This window comes from Xenopus tropicalis, chromosome 1 (genome assembly GCF_000004195.4).
Source record: "Xenopus tropicalis strain Nigerian chromosome 1, UCB_Xtro_10.0, whole genome shotgun sequence".
Classification (NCBI taxonomy): Eukaryota; Metazoa; Chordata; class Amphibia; order Anura; family Pipidae; genus Xenopus; species Xenopus tropicalis.
In genome coordinates this window covers 204,837,705-204,854,465 of record NC_030677.2, presented here as the reverse complement: position 1 = coordinate 204,854,465, position 16,761 = coordinate 204,837,705, and the positions used below count along the sequence as shown (strand labels likewise).

The 16,761-nt window shown below is 47.8% G+C and overlaps 3 protein-coding genes across 3 annotated transcripts in view; all 3 read right to left on the bottom strand.

The window, feature by feature from the left end:
• Window positions 1-13,270, bottom strand: part of LOC100497580 (acyl-coenzyme A amino acid N-acyltransferase 1) — a 73,852-nt gene extending 60,582 nt beyond the window's left edge. The window contains exon 1 of the mRNA XM_031894884.1: window positions 13,007-13,270. The gene's annotated coding sequence lies outside the window, so the exon portion shown is untranslated. The remainder of the gene's footprint in view (window positions 1-13,006) is intronic.
• Window positions 181-16,357, bottom strand: LOC100497260 (acyl-coenzyme A amino acid N-acyltransferase 2). The gene is given in 4 exon segments (XM_012967009.3): window positions 181-1,515; window positions 14,109-14,189; window positions 15,049-15,251; window positions 15,657-16,357. Coding segments are annotated over 4 exon segments (1,260 nt in total). The 5' UTR covers window positions 16,120-16,357; the 3' UTR covers window positions 181-1,002.
• On the bottom strand, window positions 302-3,826 carry LOC116408197 (acyl-coenzyme A amino acid N-acyltransferase 2-like). Its single transcript, XM_031894895.1, has 3 exons — window positions 3,304-3,826; window positions 2,205-2,407; window positions 302-1,596 (listed from the first exon to the last, which is right to left on the bottom strand). Exons 1-3 carry the CDS (start codon window positions 3,821-3,823, stop codon window positions 1,525-1,527), a joined length of 795 nt encoding a protein of 264 aa, XP_031750755.1. The 5' UTR covers window positions 3,824-3,826; the 3' UTR covers window positions 302-1,524.
• Window positions 16,358-16,761: the final 404 nt, after the last annotated feature.

Here is a 16,761-nt window from a genome sequence, read left to right as displayed (position 1 = left end):
CCTATCTTTAACCCTTTGGTACATATGTAAAGTGGTATTTGTAACATGTGTTTAACATGTATTTTTCCCATGGGACCTCCATACTCTTGTACACTTAGCTCTGGGCAAATATTGGTATTTATTATTGTACTTGGTACAGGGCTCAGTTATAGGCAGAAGAGTGAGGAAGGTTTGAGTTGCTTGAGTCTCCCCGGGTTTGGGTCACTTCATGTGAAACTGCTGTATAATAAGGAGATTGAGGTGGAGGTGAAAGTACTGCTAATTCTATGGTAGCACCCTTGTACTGAGATTGCTGGGGTACATTCATGCTTTCCTTTACCCCTGTGGGCTGAATGTGGGGTGCAGTGCTACTCAGTATTAAGGGCTATAGTGTATGCAGTGTTTTGCTGTTGTAGTCAAAATGTCCTAATGGTACTGGGTTTGGCCGCTGGGCCTCAATTAACCAACTTATACCCTTTCCCACCAAACTTCTCCACACAGAATGTTCTGCTCCTATTAACTACCCCAATCAGGGTTGTTTTAAGGCCTTGGTGGGCCCTGAGAAAAGATCAAATTGGGGGGCCCGGTACGCTCTGCTGAGGCTCTAGTAGGGTTGCCATCTCTGCTGGCTTTAGTCTCCGGGCAGGGGGCGGTGATGTCACAAGGGGTGGGACATCACAGGATGGGGATGAGGCGGGGCAGTGATATCATGGGGCGGGGCTATGACGTGGTGATTCACCCATGCCACCATTGGTAGTGTGTGTGCAGTTCTTTTATTGTTTTATAATGGGAATCAGCACATACGTGTATAATAAATAACTTCATGGCATTTACAGGAATCTGTTAGGTAACAATGGCCTCTGTGTGTCCCAGGCTTGTCCCTCTCCTCTCATACAGTGCAGCCCAGCCAGGAGCAATAGCATTTCCACTGGGATGTGATGATACAAATAGTCCAATCAGAAGTGCAGGATATAATGGGCCAATGCAGATTAAATCCCAGGGAAACAATAAGGATCCTGTTCCCTATAACTTACTCTTGGTACCGGGGGCAAGATTGCTATGGAGAAAATCCTGCATCTCTCTCCAGCATGTTTCCTGGGCTGTACAGTGGGGCACAAGCTCCCCACCCCATATTACAGGAAGGGGAAAGTAAGGGGATTGTGAAACAGGGCAGAAAGGAGAGCCGGGGGGCTCCAGGAGATGCCCCGCCCCTGGGTAACGCCGCACATACACATTCTGCTTGCCCTTTTTCCGTGCCCGAGCTAAAGCTTCATTTGCAAAGAACAAGCTCTCACAATTCTGGTCTTTGTCTCCAACGCAGAAAAGGACGGGGCCCCGGGCTCTCTCTATGGGAATGACAGAATCCTGACATTCCGGTTTCCTTGAGTCGTCTAAAGCGGAGCTAAATTGCATGGTTTCTGAGTGTAACTGAACTTTATGTATCTGGTAGGGGATTGCCCCCATAGAAATATCCCCATAAGTAAGAAAGTTGCCATTAACTGCATTGGGGCCATTGATACAGACAGTAGCTTGAACCTGCGGCAGTTAAGAGGCCATACACAGTGCAATCTCTGCCCCTTTACACACTCCGACCACTCCAACTCCATCCCCCGACACCTGCAAGGACCATAATGTACATTAGTAATAACAGTATTCTTTCCATCGTCTAGGAGAACATCAGAGCCTATATTTATTTTTTTTTTTTAAAATCTATAATTGTGTTAAATACTTTTTTTATTCTTGCCTTCTTGAGATATAATGGGGATGTGCTGTATTGGCAGTAGCCTTGGTGTCCTTAGACTCCCTCTGGTCTGATGCTGACCTTAGGAAGTCTATGGAGCAAGGAATCAAGCAGAATATGATGTTCCTTAGATGCAACGCTTAGTCCACAGACATCCCTTCCTTATGACAAGGAGGATCCTATCTTCAAAACTGACAATTTCTCCCATTTCTTGCTCAGCCTTCTCCCTTTCCTGGAATCACTAGACCATCTTGTCATTCTCTGAGCTGCTCTAAGTGATTACACACTGATCAGTGCACCCTGTGCCTGTAGGTGATGTATTGCAAGCACCTTATGATGACATTGATCTGCTGCCAGAGGGCTCAGTAGCCTTTGTCAGTCATTAATTGCTCCTACGTACACTTGTTTTTTGATATTAGGTTGTACTATAGTATGTGCTAGTATCGACTTGAATGTAGACACCATCATAATGATTTATACATACTTTAGGATTCCTCAGTAGAAACTGTGCTGCTTTTTCAAAGTATGTGAGATCCACTATTGGCATAAATTTTGGAAGATCTTCATAAGCAAAGTAAGCGAGGGCGAGAGAGGCGAACCCTCTACTGGCCAATAGGCTGCTCCGGAACTCCAGGAGGCCTCCAATCATACAAAACATGTCAATGACTCCTGGGAAGGGACCTTGGCCTTAATTAGAGAACAGAATTATTAGCCTCTAGCTTTATCTCTATTCTCCGAAATAAAAAAAGATGGCCAAGTGTTTTAACCCAGAACGTGAGGTAGGATGTTTCTGTTATATCTGGAAAACCTTGAGATTTAGGAAGGTTGATTTTAGTGACAGTTAGGGATAGACCTATTAGGTCCCAGCCTGAAGTCTAATAAAGGATGTACTACACTGATGTGCTCTTGCACCGGGTCGGACTGGCAGGACACCAGGAAAAAAACCCAGTGGGCCCCAGCTTCCCTGAAGACCTAATCCCATTCCCCTGCCCAGGCCACCCCAGCTTCCCCCGCTCTCATGCCTGGGCCACTCCCTCTCCCCTGCATCCCTGCCTGGGTTGCTGCATCGCCCCTGTTCCACTTCCCACAAGGTAAAAGGGATGCGGTGTGGAGGGGGCAGATGTCAGTAGGAGGGCCCTGAGCTTGCAGCCCCGGTGGGCCCCAATGCTCCAGTCCGACCCTGCTCTTGCATGCATAAACCCACAACTTACTATACCCAAGCTTCATTCTTATTAGTTTCATATCGCTAGGCTGCACTAAATCTTGTAACTATTGAAGTGAAAAGGGTGACCCTAATTTATACCAAAGATTAAAATCTTAAAGTCTTTTCTACTAGAAACAAGGTCAAAATTTCTAATGAAATAGGGTTCCTAGCTCTGGGTCCCCCCCAGGATGCATCCCACTGGGCTTCATCACTTATCCCTATTACCAGCTGAGCTTATACAAGAGAGAGAATACAATAAGGGATAATGAAACACTGTGCTGGCTGAATGATATATATTAATGTAAAACGGAATGTGATAGTTTTAACTTGGAAGAAGGGAACCTTCCACTTTGAAATCTCCTGTATTTCTGCATCTCACCTGGTGGGATGAAAAGTGCCCCTCGGACGCGCCCATCTCTGACCTGCAGCCGTTGCACCCCTGGAGCTACATACCACCTCTCCACCACTGTAGTGACGGCAGGAAGATGATCCTCGGAGGGGACAAGCAGCACAGAAGGATACAGCTCCAGGTGCACAAGGAAAGGGCTCCCCATAACATCCCATTTTATCAGCCTCCGGTACGGGGTGGTTGGTTTTAGAGCCCAGAACAGTCCCATAGGGTAAATGCCACGGAAATCTCCCCCTGTGGCTTCCGACTGCTCCAGATCCACTTTGCCCTCTGTGTCAGTCTGGTAAAATGCCCTGGAGTGGAATATGTCCCCTTTCTCATCCCGTACCCAGGCTCTCAGGGTGATCGCTGTCTGCGGGGGGAGCCCCCAAGCACGAATCCTCACCGGCTCATCTGCCAGAGAAACCTCAGGGGTGGCAGCAAGCCCGATCATTTCCGGGGAACCTGAACAGCGGCACAGAGATCCTGAAATATCACTAATAATCATCATTATTTATTTATATAGTGGCACAGAGTCACCAGTGTTTCCCTTCTTTATAGAACACCAACCCACCAGCCCAGGGCACTTCTGCCATTTTTCCTTTGCTGCCAGGAGTCTGGGTAAGGCTGCTCAGTGTGGGCAGTACATAGGGCATACCTCGCAACATTTCAAAATTAGAAAGAGGGACAAAAACAGTGTGCGTGCCCACTTTGTGACCACACCCACATACCACTTTACATAAACACACCCTTTTTCATCGTTGGTTGCTACTGTCCTGAATAAAATTTTCCCAGATGAATGGCCTTTTAACCTAAAACAATGTAATATGAAGGATCAAATGCTGCAGAATCTCTCTGCGCCTGCCATCAAGTAAAAAGGTACCTGATCTAGACAGTGGGAGTGCAGGTATCCAGTTTTCTAAAACATCAGGTTTAGGGAATCCTTTTGCTTCCCTCCACAGTCCAGAGATTCCAGCTACACAGATCTGTACTTTAGTAATGCATACAGTACTTTAGAAGGGTGGACAATGCTCAAGGCCTTACTACAGGGATCACCAACCTGGGGAGTTGCAGAGAATAGATGTTATAACTCACTGACAGGAGGCTCACAGGTCTGATTCTGATCTTTTCTCTCCCCTTCCCAGCCCCTCCTGCTCCCTTACCGATCGTTCCCAGCCCCCCCTTCTCCCTCACCGATCGTTCCCAGCCCAGCCTGCTCCCTCACCGATCGTTACCGCCCCCCCCTTCTCCCTCACCGATCGTTCCCTGGCCCCCCTGCTCCCTCACCGATCGTTACCGCCCCCCCCTTCTCCCTCACCGATCGTTCCCTGGCCCCCCTGCTCCCTCACCGATCGTTCCCTGGCCCCCCTGCTCCCTCACCAATCGTTCCCTGGCCCCCCTGCTCCCTCACCGATCGTTCCCAGCCCAGCCTGCTCCCTCACCAATCGTTCCCTGGCCCCCCTGCTCCCTCACCGATCGTTCCCAGCCCAGCCTGCTCCCTCACCAATCGTTCCCTGGCCCCCCTGCTCCCTCACCGATCGTTCCCTGGCCCCCCTGCTCCCTCACCGATTGTTCCCTGGCCCCCCTGCTCCCTCAACAATCGTTCCCGCCCCCCTGCTCTCTCATAGATGTTCCCAGCCCCCCTGCTCCCTCACTGATCATTCCCAACTCCTCCTGCTCCCTCACCAATAAGGCCTCCTGTCAAATCCTCACAGCAAAACCTTTTCTTTCACGATCCCTTCCCAGCCCCTCCTGCTCACTGCTGAATTTGACAGGAGGTGCTGGGTAGGGACAGAGAGAAAAGATCGTGCTTTTATAACTTTGTGAGGTATTTGACAGGAGGCCCAATCAGCCCGATCGGTGAGGGAGCGGGACATTAAAGAGAAAATCCGGGACAGCGGGATGAGGCATAAAAATCGGGACAGTTGTAAGGTATGCATAGGGTTCCAGTTACTATAGTGCCCATATGCCCAGGCTACACCCAAGCGCCAGAACAGATTGGTGGGTAGAATTACCAGTTAAATCTTTGCTCTGTATAAAACACAGATAATATTTACCCAAAACTGAAATAACTCTAGGGCATCCTTTATTTTATCATTATGAATAATTCTTATTTTGCCTACATTTCCCAGGCTCAGCCCCACACACCTATCAGCAGCTGCCACCTGTCCCTAATTCCTAGAAGGGGGTGAGAATTCGGGAAGTCAGCAGTGCATATTATTTAGCCTCTGCTGAAAGTCTGCCCCCAGTGGCAAATGTCAATAAAGAGGAAAACTAAATGGGTTTATGTTACAGAAAGATCTGCCATTTTTTTTCTCATGTTGCACAATGTGTTCTAAGGCCTTTGTGCTCCAGGCCTATAGGTGCCCCCCTCCCACCCCTATACCCATCCCCTACCTGCCCCCTAACTTATTAAATTATTCAGATGTTAGGCCCCTGGGAACTGATCAGTAATTCTAATTTTTGAAAATAACATATGTAGGTGCAATAATAATAAATATACACAAATGTACAGATATATAAGATATTCATGCATACATATTATATTCATCTTACTGCCACTGCTGCTTAGTTACACAGCCATCTCCTGCCCCCACTCTACATTCAATATACCCCCCCACAGTACAACTGTAACTCCCCCCAACCCACATCCCAGTAAAACGTCCTCCCTCCCAATGTATTGTCTATAGGGGCACCTCCACCTTGTTTCCCCCATCCCCAGCACCTACTCACCCATAGTACTGCCGCCAAGTGTGTGAGAGGGGTGGTGCCTGCTCCGCTGGGTGTTACCCACACTGCTAAGGGGGAGCAGGGTTTTCCAATCTAGGGATTAAAGGGGATGTAAACCTAAAAATCCAATTCTGCCTAATAAAAGAAAATGTATCATCAAGCAACTTTCCCATTGCACAATGCAACTGGTTTCCAAGTTAAGTGTAAATGTAGTTACTATTGAAAGCCGCATCTGTCTGTCACTTTCTGGTCTCTGCCCTGGCGGTTCTCACTTTTGAAACAATGTAGTAGAAGCCAGCTGATTAATCGGCCTTTCTTGGCTGGCATCTGCAAGATTATTTTAAAGTATGTGAATGTTTTTAAAAAAAGTTGATGTAAAATTCATAGGAATGCTATTCTAAGCACTTTTGCAGTTTACATTCATTGTTAATTTATTTTTTATTCCAAGGTATTAAGGGTTAAAAGTACTGTTAATATATATGCATTTTGTTATAACATCGCCACCTGCTGGTCACTCTCTAAACATGAAGCAGTGGAGGTCATTGAATTAACTTTACTTTTAACCCTTAATATCTTGGAATTAAAAAAAATAATCATGCATGTAAAGTGCCTATAATAGCACTTTCATCAGTTTTACATAACATTATTTTAAAGGTTTACTTATCCTTTGAGGGTCAGAAACAGAAGTGCAGAAAGGGACAGATACTGCTTTCAATAGCAATTAATAAACATTAAGTTTCTGGGTTTACACCCCTTTTAAAAGCTTTGCTCCTCACACTTCCTCACTTTGTCCTGTAAGCAAGAGGGAACCATGGGAAATGTAGTGCAGCCAAGTGACTGGGCATGTGTATAAATGGAACAACCCCTAATACTGAGACGTTCTGTGTAATATTGTGTCCCCCAGCAGAGTTTTGTTAAAACCAACACATTTTTATTTCTGTTGCCATTATCATTTTAAATCATACAGCAGCTGAATAAACGTCAGTCTCTCTTTTAGGCTGATAGAAGTGATATCACTCCCCCCCCCCCAGCAGCCAATCAGCAGAAGAATGGAAAGATAACGAGATAACAGCTCCCTGACACCTGTATTGCTTAAAATATTCCCCAACTAGTGGTAAATATGAGAATAGCACTCAGTAGTAAAACACCCAAGTCCGGCCATGACTCCTCTACTTACACAGAGTAGGAGAAACAATAATTTATATGAAAGTAATTCAATTGTGCAGTTCTGGCTTTTTCTGAAAGTTCAAAATCAGACACAATGCACCTTTACAATAATAATATGACAACAAAAAAATACGTTTATTGGTTCAAGAATAGTATTTGAAATGGCAGAATGAATTATTTGCAATGTACTCATTTAGCAATAAAAGCACTTTATGCTGGGTAGTATACTGTGCTGCTGTGAAAATAGACTGCACCATATGATGCTGGGGGAATACACTGTGCCACTTGTTATTGGATGGAATTGGATGATGCAAGGGGACAATGACATTTTATGCAGGTTTCACAGAGCAAATAGAAAGATTATTGGGTGTGGCATCCACAGATGGGTGCAGAGTCTTTAAATGGGTGTGGCTTGTGAAAAATGTTGCTGTAACCTCTATTTCAGCTCAATAGCTGCCTTTCCGGACTAGTACCAGTAGAACATGGGTTACACTGTACCCTCTTACCCAGAATGGGCCTTCGCTAAGTGGAAGAGGAAAGTGAGGGTGTTGTGCAACTACACCTCTCCTGCTGCTATGCAGAAAAATGACAACAGAGGGCGCCAGAGGTTCTTGCAAAAACAAAGTAATAAGTGTTTATTGAACATCCACAGGGTTACTCACAATACAGCTTCAGAGGCCAGTGGTACAGGCAACACATACCGAGTGTATATTTAGACTAACACTCTCCTGCGGGCAGACTGGCAGGAATCGTACGTCACCCCTGCGACACACCCTGTAGTGGATCCCTCAGGGAATTCTCTATCCTGATTCCCTATTCACTTGGATCCCTACACTACAGGCAATATGGCCTGGGAGAGATATCTCCAGAAAAACTGCAAATCCTATGCAGGAGCTCATGCTGCTCATTCTAGCTCAGCCCTAACTGCCTTACACTCCTAGAGTGTACTATACAGGGAGCTACACCTGCCACTATCTAATGCCTCATTCACGGGGCCCTGTTCCCCGACTTCACTGGGCCTGGGCCCATGCCCTGGGCTCTCAGCACACACCCACCCTGTCCCTAAGGTGGAAGCAAACAAACAGGAAGGTGCCACTCCTCTCCCAACACTATACCAAAGTCAGGCAGGATGTGGTCACCATCCCTGCTAGCCAATAGCACACACATGTGTAGGGATCCATAGGGTTAACTAGTCCCTATGGCTTTAAACCCTGCAGCTTCCTGGTTTTGTGCTGTTACTGGGCAAAGACCCCTGTATCAGTTTTGAGTTCAGATGTGTGATTATTGGTTCACAGGGAGACCCCTCCCTTGGCACTCTGATATAGTGTTTAGCAGGGGGGTGGGTCTGCCTCTTTGGCTGCCTGTGTTCACAGGGGAAGCAGCACTGTGCTGGAGGCACAGGAACTAGGCCTCCAGTAAAGCCATGTGCCCCAGAGTGTGTCAGCCACTCTGGTGAAGTCGGGGACAGGGACCCCGTGAATGAGGACCAGTTAGATAGCAAGTTTTGTGGAGCACTTTCTAGGAAAGTGAGATAGTGAGGGAAGAGAGCACGAGCAGTTTGGCTCAGAGGAAAGTAGCTGTGGGAGTACCCTTCCAGACAGGCACGGTTGCCTTAGTGTAGGGCCACGGTTTAGACCTAGGAGGCAGGTAGATTGAACCCTGATCCAAAGTTGCCGTGGGGCCTGAGGAGTGTGGTATCCAGCTAGCTGTTCCACAGAGTGAGCAACTGAACCGGTGGCACTGATCCTGCCCGGGCTCAAGGGGAGTTGGGGGGAGCGGGTGTGCCCCCTCTCTGTGCTGTCCTCAGAGAAAGCTATGCTAACTGATGTGTGAGTATATTGTATAACCCTGCAAGTTACTTGTCTCTGACAATAAACCAGTTCTACTGTTAAACTGCAAGAACCTTCTGGCGCCCATTTGTTATTCTGCACTGCACACAGCTACAGTGGGTTGTAGTTGCACTACACCATAGCTCCGTTTGGTTACTTCCACATAGCGAAGGCCCATCCTGAAGGACTGAGTCACGTGTACCCCATGCTCAAGGCCTATCTAGCCGTGCTGTTGGCTTGTTACAGCCAAGAAAGGGTTACACATGTTAATGAACTTACTTAGATACATTCCCTTCTGCCCAGCAACTAAGGGCACTGAACCTGTAGGGATTTAAAGCCATAGGGGTCATTTAACCCTATGGGTCCCTACATTGCCATCACCAACCCCATGACTTGAGGGAGGTAATGATCCAGTCCTTTTTTTTTAGGCCCAAATTCTTCTTCACACTAAATGATAACAAATATATCAAATAAGGTCCCAGAAAGGCCTGGAGTGGATCATTCCCTCATGAGGTGGGGTTGGTTGTCGGGGTGCTGTGTAATGCATGTGTGGTGAATGTTCAAGCACATTGGGGTGCTGTTTAAGCGCATGTGGGGGTGATGCGTGTGTGATGTGTTTGGGGTTCTGTGCAGTGTATGTGAAACAATGATGAGTGTAGTATCAGGGGACCCCTTAGCTAATGGATTTAGTAGCATCAGCAATGAAATGAGTTGCAGAGTAATGAGTATTCTATTCCCTTACAGGTGGGGCTGAAGAGCAGCCAGTAGGTAAGTACTAGTACTACTTAGACTTTAAGCTCTACGGGGCAGGGACCTCCTTCCTACTGTGTCTCATACCACATGGCACTTACTCCCTGTGTATTTATACTTATTTATTGTATTTATTATAACACTTGTCCTCCCTGTGTGTAATTCTGTATATTGTAAGTGTAACCCTTTCTTGGCTGTAACCAAGCCAACAGCATGGCTAGATAGGTCTAGAGCATGAGGTACGTGCGACTCAATCCTTCAGGATGGGCCGTCGCTATGTGGAAGTGACCAAACGGAGCTATGGTGTAGTGCAACTACAACCCACTGTAGCTGTGTGCAGTGCAGAATAACAAATGGGCACCAGAAGGTTCTTGCAGTTGAACAGTAGAACTGGTTTATTGTCAGAGACAATCAATATGCAGGGTTATGCAATATACTCGCATACATCAGTTTAGCATAGCATTTCCCTGAGGGCAGCACAGAGAGGGTGCACACCCGCTCCTCCCAACTCCCCTTGAGCCTGGGCAGGGTCAGTGCCACCGGGTCAGTTTCCCACTCTCTGGAACAGTCAGCTTGGATACCACCTCCTCAGGTTGAACCCCTCTAGCCCTCAGGCCCCACGGCAACTCTGGATCAGGGTTCACACATTACCTGCCTATGTCTAAACCGTGGCCCTACGCTAAGGCAACAGTGCCAGTTGGAAGAGTACTCCCAAAACTACTTTCCTCTGAGCCAAACTGCTCTTGCTTTCTTCCCTCACTATCTCACTTTCCTAGAAAGTGCTCCACCAACTTGCTATCTAACTGGTCCTTATTCACGGGGTCCCTGTCCCTGACTTCACCAGAGTGGATGATAACACTTTGGGGCACATGGCTTACTGGGGCCTAGTCCTGCTCCCAGGCTCAGTGCTATTTCCCCGTGAGCAAAGGCAGCCAAAGAGGCAGCCCCACCCCCCCTGCTAAGCACTATATCTGAGTGCCAAGGGAGGGGTCTCCCTGTTAACCAATAAACACACACATGAAAACTCAAAACTGACACATGGGTCTTTGCCCAGTAACAACACTAACAAGGAAGCTGCAGTGTTTAAAGCCATAGGGACTAGTTAACCCTATGGATCCCTACTCTTTTTCCCTTTGCTGGGAAACAGGCGCAAGATCAGGACAGGAGTACAGTGAGTGATGAGTGAGTAGAGTTCCAAGTACTGATGGGTGCTCAGGGGACTGATGGCTTGTAGGGGGCAGAGGAGCCCTCCATCTTAGTAGGGCAGTGTGTGTGCTGCAGTCATGGGTTTCCCTTTGAAGAGTAGCAGTCTGGCAGCTGAAGAGTAGGGGTGAGCAGGGGCTGTGGCAGTATTGGGGAGAATGAAGGTGTCGGGTATAGTGGAGGTGGCACAGAGTGAAATGGGAATGGTTGGGAAGCTGGAACATGAGGCAGTGCTGAGCGGCGCCAGCATTACTGCGCATGTGCTATTGGAAGTGGCAGCGGACTTGGTGTGTTGTTGTGGGCCGTTCGGTGAGTGGCGGGAAGAGGCACGTCTTGTCCCGGCTTTGTGAGTTCTGTATCCATAGTACAGCCATGTCCATGTACCTTTAAGTTATTAAAATCATGTTCAGATCCAGAGCTGAGCCAAGAGGTGTTGGTGGCTGTTGTGTACCACTAGAGGGAGCTGCATGCCTAAATGTTAGCTCAGCTACAATGTGTTATCTAGCTTGACTTTCTGCTTGTTCTCTATGGTTAGATACACTTCCTACTTGCAAATGTCTGTATATAGTTTGCCATGTTGGAGCTCTAATAAATACGTCATGTACAACTCCACTGTCAACCCAACAGTGGCAGGCCTGGAATGGGATTCTAAATAGGCCCAAAAAGCTCCCTACAGGCCCAACAAATACATACCTCCCAACATTTGAAAAATGAAAAGAGGGACAAAAAGACTTGGCGCGCGCAGCGCAGCAACATTTTTGACCACGCCCACTTTGTGGCCATGCCCCAATTGCCACACCCCATTTTTAAAATTCATTGTTAAAATAGTGCCCACGATGGCCCAATAGACAGCACCCCCATAGACAGTGCCCCCCATACACAGTGCCCCATTTGCCCCATAAACAGTGCCCCCAATTGACCCCATAGACCATGCCCTCAATTGCCCCACAGACAGTAGCCCCCATACACAGTGCCCCCATAGAAAGTACCCTCCATACACAATGCCCCCATAGAAATTTCCCCCATACACAGTGCCCCCCATACACAGTGCCCCCCATACACAGTGCCCCCCATATACGCGCTGTAAAAACCAGGACTGTCCCGCGAAAAGCGGGACAGTTGGGGGGTATGCAAATAGTGACTGTCTGTGGCATCTTACAGCCCCCCTGGCATTCCCAGTACCCAGAGGCACAAACAGCCCCCCCTGGCATTCCCAGTACCCAGAGGCACAAACAGCCCCCCCCAGCCCAATAAATAGTGCCTGTCTGTGGCACCTTACAGCCCCCCCCTGGCATTCCCAGTACCCAGAGGCACAAACAGCCCCCCCCAGCCCAATAAATAGTGACTGTCTGTGGCACCTTACAGCCCCCCTGGCATTCCCAGTACCCAGAGGCACAAACAGCCCCCCCAGCCCAATAAATAGTGAGTGTCTGTGGCACCTTACAGCCCCCCTGGCATTCCCAGTACCAAGAGGCACAAAGAGCCCCCCCAGCCTAATAAATAGTGACTGTCTGTGGCACCTTACAGCCCCCCTGGCATTCCCAGTACCCAGAGGCACAAAGAGCCCCCCCAGCCTAATAAATAGTGACTGTCTGTGGCACCTTACAGCCCCCCTGGCATTCCCAGTACCCTGAGGCACAAACAGCCCCCCCCCAGCCTAATAAATAGTGACTGTCTGTGGCACCTTACAGCCCCCCCTGGCATTCCCAGTACCCAGAGGCACAAACAGCCCCCCCAGCCCAATAAATAGTGACTGTCTGTGGCACCTTACAGCCCCCCTGGCATTCCCAGTACCCAGAGGCACAAACAGCCCCCCCCCAGCCCAATAAATAGTGACTGTCTGTGGCACCTTACAGCCCCCCCTGGCATTCCCAGTACCCAGAGGCACAAACAGCCCCCCAGCCCAATAAATAGTGACTGTCTGTGGCACCTTACAGCAGCTCCTCTGGCATTTGCCAGAACCCACAGATTGCCCGTCTGGGCCTGGCTGGTGGCAAAGGCACTAACCAACTCACCTGCAGCTCACATGTTAACCCCTTCTTTCCCTGTCTGCTTGCTGCCCTCTGCTGCTTGGCCTTTCTGACACTCTGTCTGTGTGGCCCTTCCGATCTGCTTCTCTGTGCCCAAGGTAGGTGCCTTTTGTGCCTACCTTTACTTCTGGCATTTGAATATGCTGTTTATAAGGATATAATTCACAGCTTGTTGCACAGGTTAATCTAGATTGGCAGATTCCTTGCACCTCCATTATATTGTACTTACACTTTCGTTAGACTTGGGCTCCTCCCACAACCCCTCCCCCCATGTGTTTCTGCAGTGTGTGACTCACCTATGCCACCATTGGTAGTGTGTGTGCAGTTCTTTTATTGTGGTAGAATGGGAATCAGCACATACATGTATAATAAATGATTTCATGGCATTTATAGGTAACAATGGCCTCTGAGTGTGAGTCCCAGGCTTGTCCCTCTCCCCTCTCATACAGTGCAGCCCGGCCAGGAGCAACAGCATTTCCACTGGGAGGTGATGATACAAATAGTCCAATCAGAAGTGCAGGATATAATGGGCCAATGCACATAAAATCCCAGGAAACAATAAGGATCCTGTTCCCTATAACTTACTCTTGGTACAGGGGGCAAGATTGCTATGGAGAAAATCCCGCATCTCTCTCCAGCATGTTTCCTGGGCTGTACAGTGGGGCACAAGCTCCCCACCCCATATTACAGGAAGGGGAAAGTAAGCGGATTGTGAAACAGTGCAGAAAGGAGAGCCGGGGGGCTCCAGGAGATGCCCCGCCCCTGGGTAACGCCGCACATACACATTCTGCTTGCCCTTTTTCCTTGCCCGAGCTAAAGCTTCATTTGCACAGAACAAAGTGTCACAATTCTGGTCTTTGTCTCCAACGCAGAAAAGGACGGGGCCCCGGGCTCTCTCTATGGGAATGACAGAATCCTGACATTCCGGCTTCCTTGGATCCTCTAAAGCGGAGTTAAATTGTATGGTTTCTGAGTGTAACTGAACTTTCTGTATCTGGTAGGGGATTGCCTCTTTGGAAATATCCCCATAAGTAAGACTGTAGCCATACAGAGCATTGGTCCCATTGATACAGACAGTAGCTTTAACCTGCGGCAGATAAGAGGCCATACACAGTGCAATCTCTGCCCCTTTGCACATTGCAACCACTCCAACTCCATCCCCCGACACCTGCAAGAACCATAATGTACATTAGCAATAACAGAATTCTTTCCATGGTCTAGGAGAACATCAGAGCCTATATTTATTTAAAAATGAATCTATAATCTTCTTATCATTCTCTGAGCTGCTCTAAGTGATTACACACTGATCAGTGCACCCTGTGCCTGTTGCTGATGTATTGCAAGCACCTTATGATGACATTGATCTACTGCCAGAGGGCTCAGTATCCTTTGTCAGGCATTAATTGCCCCTATGTACACTTGTTTTTTGATATTCAGTTGCACTATAGTATGAACATCCTTTCCCATAGTTTAAAGGAGAAGGAAAGGTAAAAACTGAGAATGCTCAGAAAGGTCTATGAAAATACTTCCATAAGCACTTACAGAAACACTGCACTGATTCCTCTATCAAAGAAAACAGGATTTCTTGTCTTCCTTTTTGTACACATGTACTTTGGTATCAGATTCCTACTCTCAGAAAAATCCTTCAGGGCATGGGCACGAGTCTGGTCAGTTTGCCTCTCTCTCTCCCCCTTCCTTCTCCTGCTCCCCCACCCATCAGAATTCGCTCCCCCTCCTTTTAGAATTCGCTCCCCCTCCCAACTGTGCTGTGTAATTATAGCTACCAGCAGCTAGAGCTGCAGCACGGAAGCTACTGATACCTAGTTAAAATGGCAGCTGCTATCTTAAACAAATGTAGGTAGCTTTTAGGGCTGTTTACTTAGGTATGGTAAAGCTTTCTGCAGTAGATGTGGCATCCTAGCTTGTACTCTTGTAGCTAATCTATTGTCAGTAAATTGCCAAAATGCCTTTCGTGCTCCTTATAAACCTAAACAAATGTAGACACCATCACAATGATCTATACGTACTTTAGGGTTCCTCAGTAGAAACTGTGCTGCTTCTTCAAAGTATGGGAGGTCCGCTATTGGCATAAATTTTGGAAAATCTTTATAAGCAAAGTAAGCGAGGGCGAGAGAGGCGAACCCTCTACTGGCCAATAGGCTGCTCCGGAACTCCAGGAGGCCTCCAAGCCCACCAAACATGTCAATGACTCCTGGGAAGGGACCTTCGCCTTAAATAGAGAACAGAATTATTAGCCTCTAGCTTTATCTGTACCAGTGTTTTAACCCAGAATGTGAGATAGGATGTTTCTGTTATATCTGGAAAACCTTGAGATTTAGAAAGGTTGATTTCAATGACAGTTAGGGATAGACCTACTAAGTCCAAGCACAAGGTCAGAGCCCCCTTCCCCCCCGGATGTATCTCACTGGGCACAGTCCACAAGGTCTAAGTCCCCTATAGTTACTGCTATGGACAGAGAGAATACAATAGGTATAACAAAACACTGTGCTGGCTGAATGACATATATTAATGTATATGATAGTTGTATGGAGCTTAAAAATGCCTTTTAGTGTCAGTTTTTATTTAGAAGAAGGGAACCTTCCACCTTGAAATCTCCTGTATTCCTGCATCTCACCTGGTGGGAGGAAAAGTGCCCCTCGGACGCATCCATCTCTGACCTGCAGCCGTTGCACCCCTGGAGCTACATACCACCTCTCCACCACTGTAGTGACGGCAGGAAGATGATCCTCAGAGGGGACAAGCAGCACAGAAGGATACAGCTCCAGGTGCACAAGGAAAGGGCTCCCCATAACATCCTGTTTTATCAGCCTCCGGTACGGGGTGGTTGGTTTTAGAGCCCAGAACAGTCCCATAGGGTAAACGCCACGGATATCTCCCCCTGTGGCTTCCGACTGCTCCAGATCCACTTTGCCCTCTGTGTCAGTCTGGTAAAATGCCCTGGAGTGGAATATCTCCCCTTTCTCATCCCGTACTCAGGCTCTCAGGGTGATCGCTGTCTGCGGGGGGAGCCCCCAAGCACGAATTCTCACCGGCTCATCTGCCAGAGAAACCTCAGGGGTGGCAGCAAGCCCAATCATTTCCGTGGAACCCAAACAGCGGCACAGAGATCCTGAAATATCTAATAATCATCATTATTTATTTATATAGTGGCACAGAGTCACCAGTGTTTCCCTTCTTTAAAGAACACCAACCCACCAGCCCAGGGCACTTTTGCCATTTTTCCTTTACTCCCAGGAGTCTGGGTAAGGCTGCTCAGTGTGGGCAGTACATGGGGTTTCAGTTACTATAGTGCCCATAAGCCCAGGCTACACTCACCCAAGCGCCAGAACAGATTGGTTTGTAGAATTACCAGTTAAATCTCTGCTCTGTATAAAAGACAAATCATATTTACCCAAAACTGAAATAACTCTAGGGCATCCTTTAATGTATCATTATGAATAATTCTTATTTTGTTGATATTTCCCAGGCTCAGCCCCACACACCTATCTGCAGCTGCCACCTGTCCCTAATTCCTAGAAGGGTGTGAGGCTTCGGGAAGTCAGCAGTGCATATTATTTCGCCTCTGCTGAAAGTCTGCCCCCAGTGGCAAATGTCAATAAAGAGGAAAACTAAATGGGTTTATGTTACAGAACGCAACTGTCAGTTTTTTTCACATGTTGCACAATGTGTTCTAAGGCCTTTGTGCTCCAGGTGATAGGCATATAGGTGCCCCCCTCCTA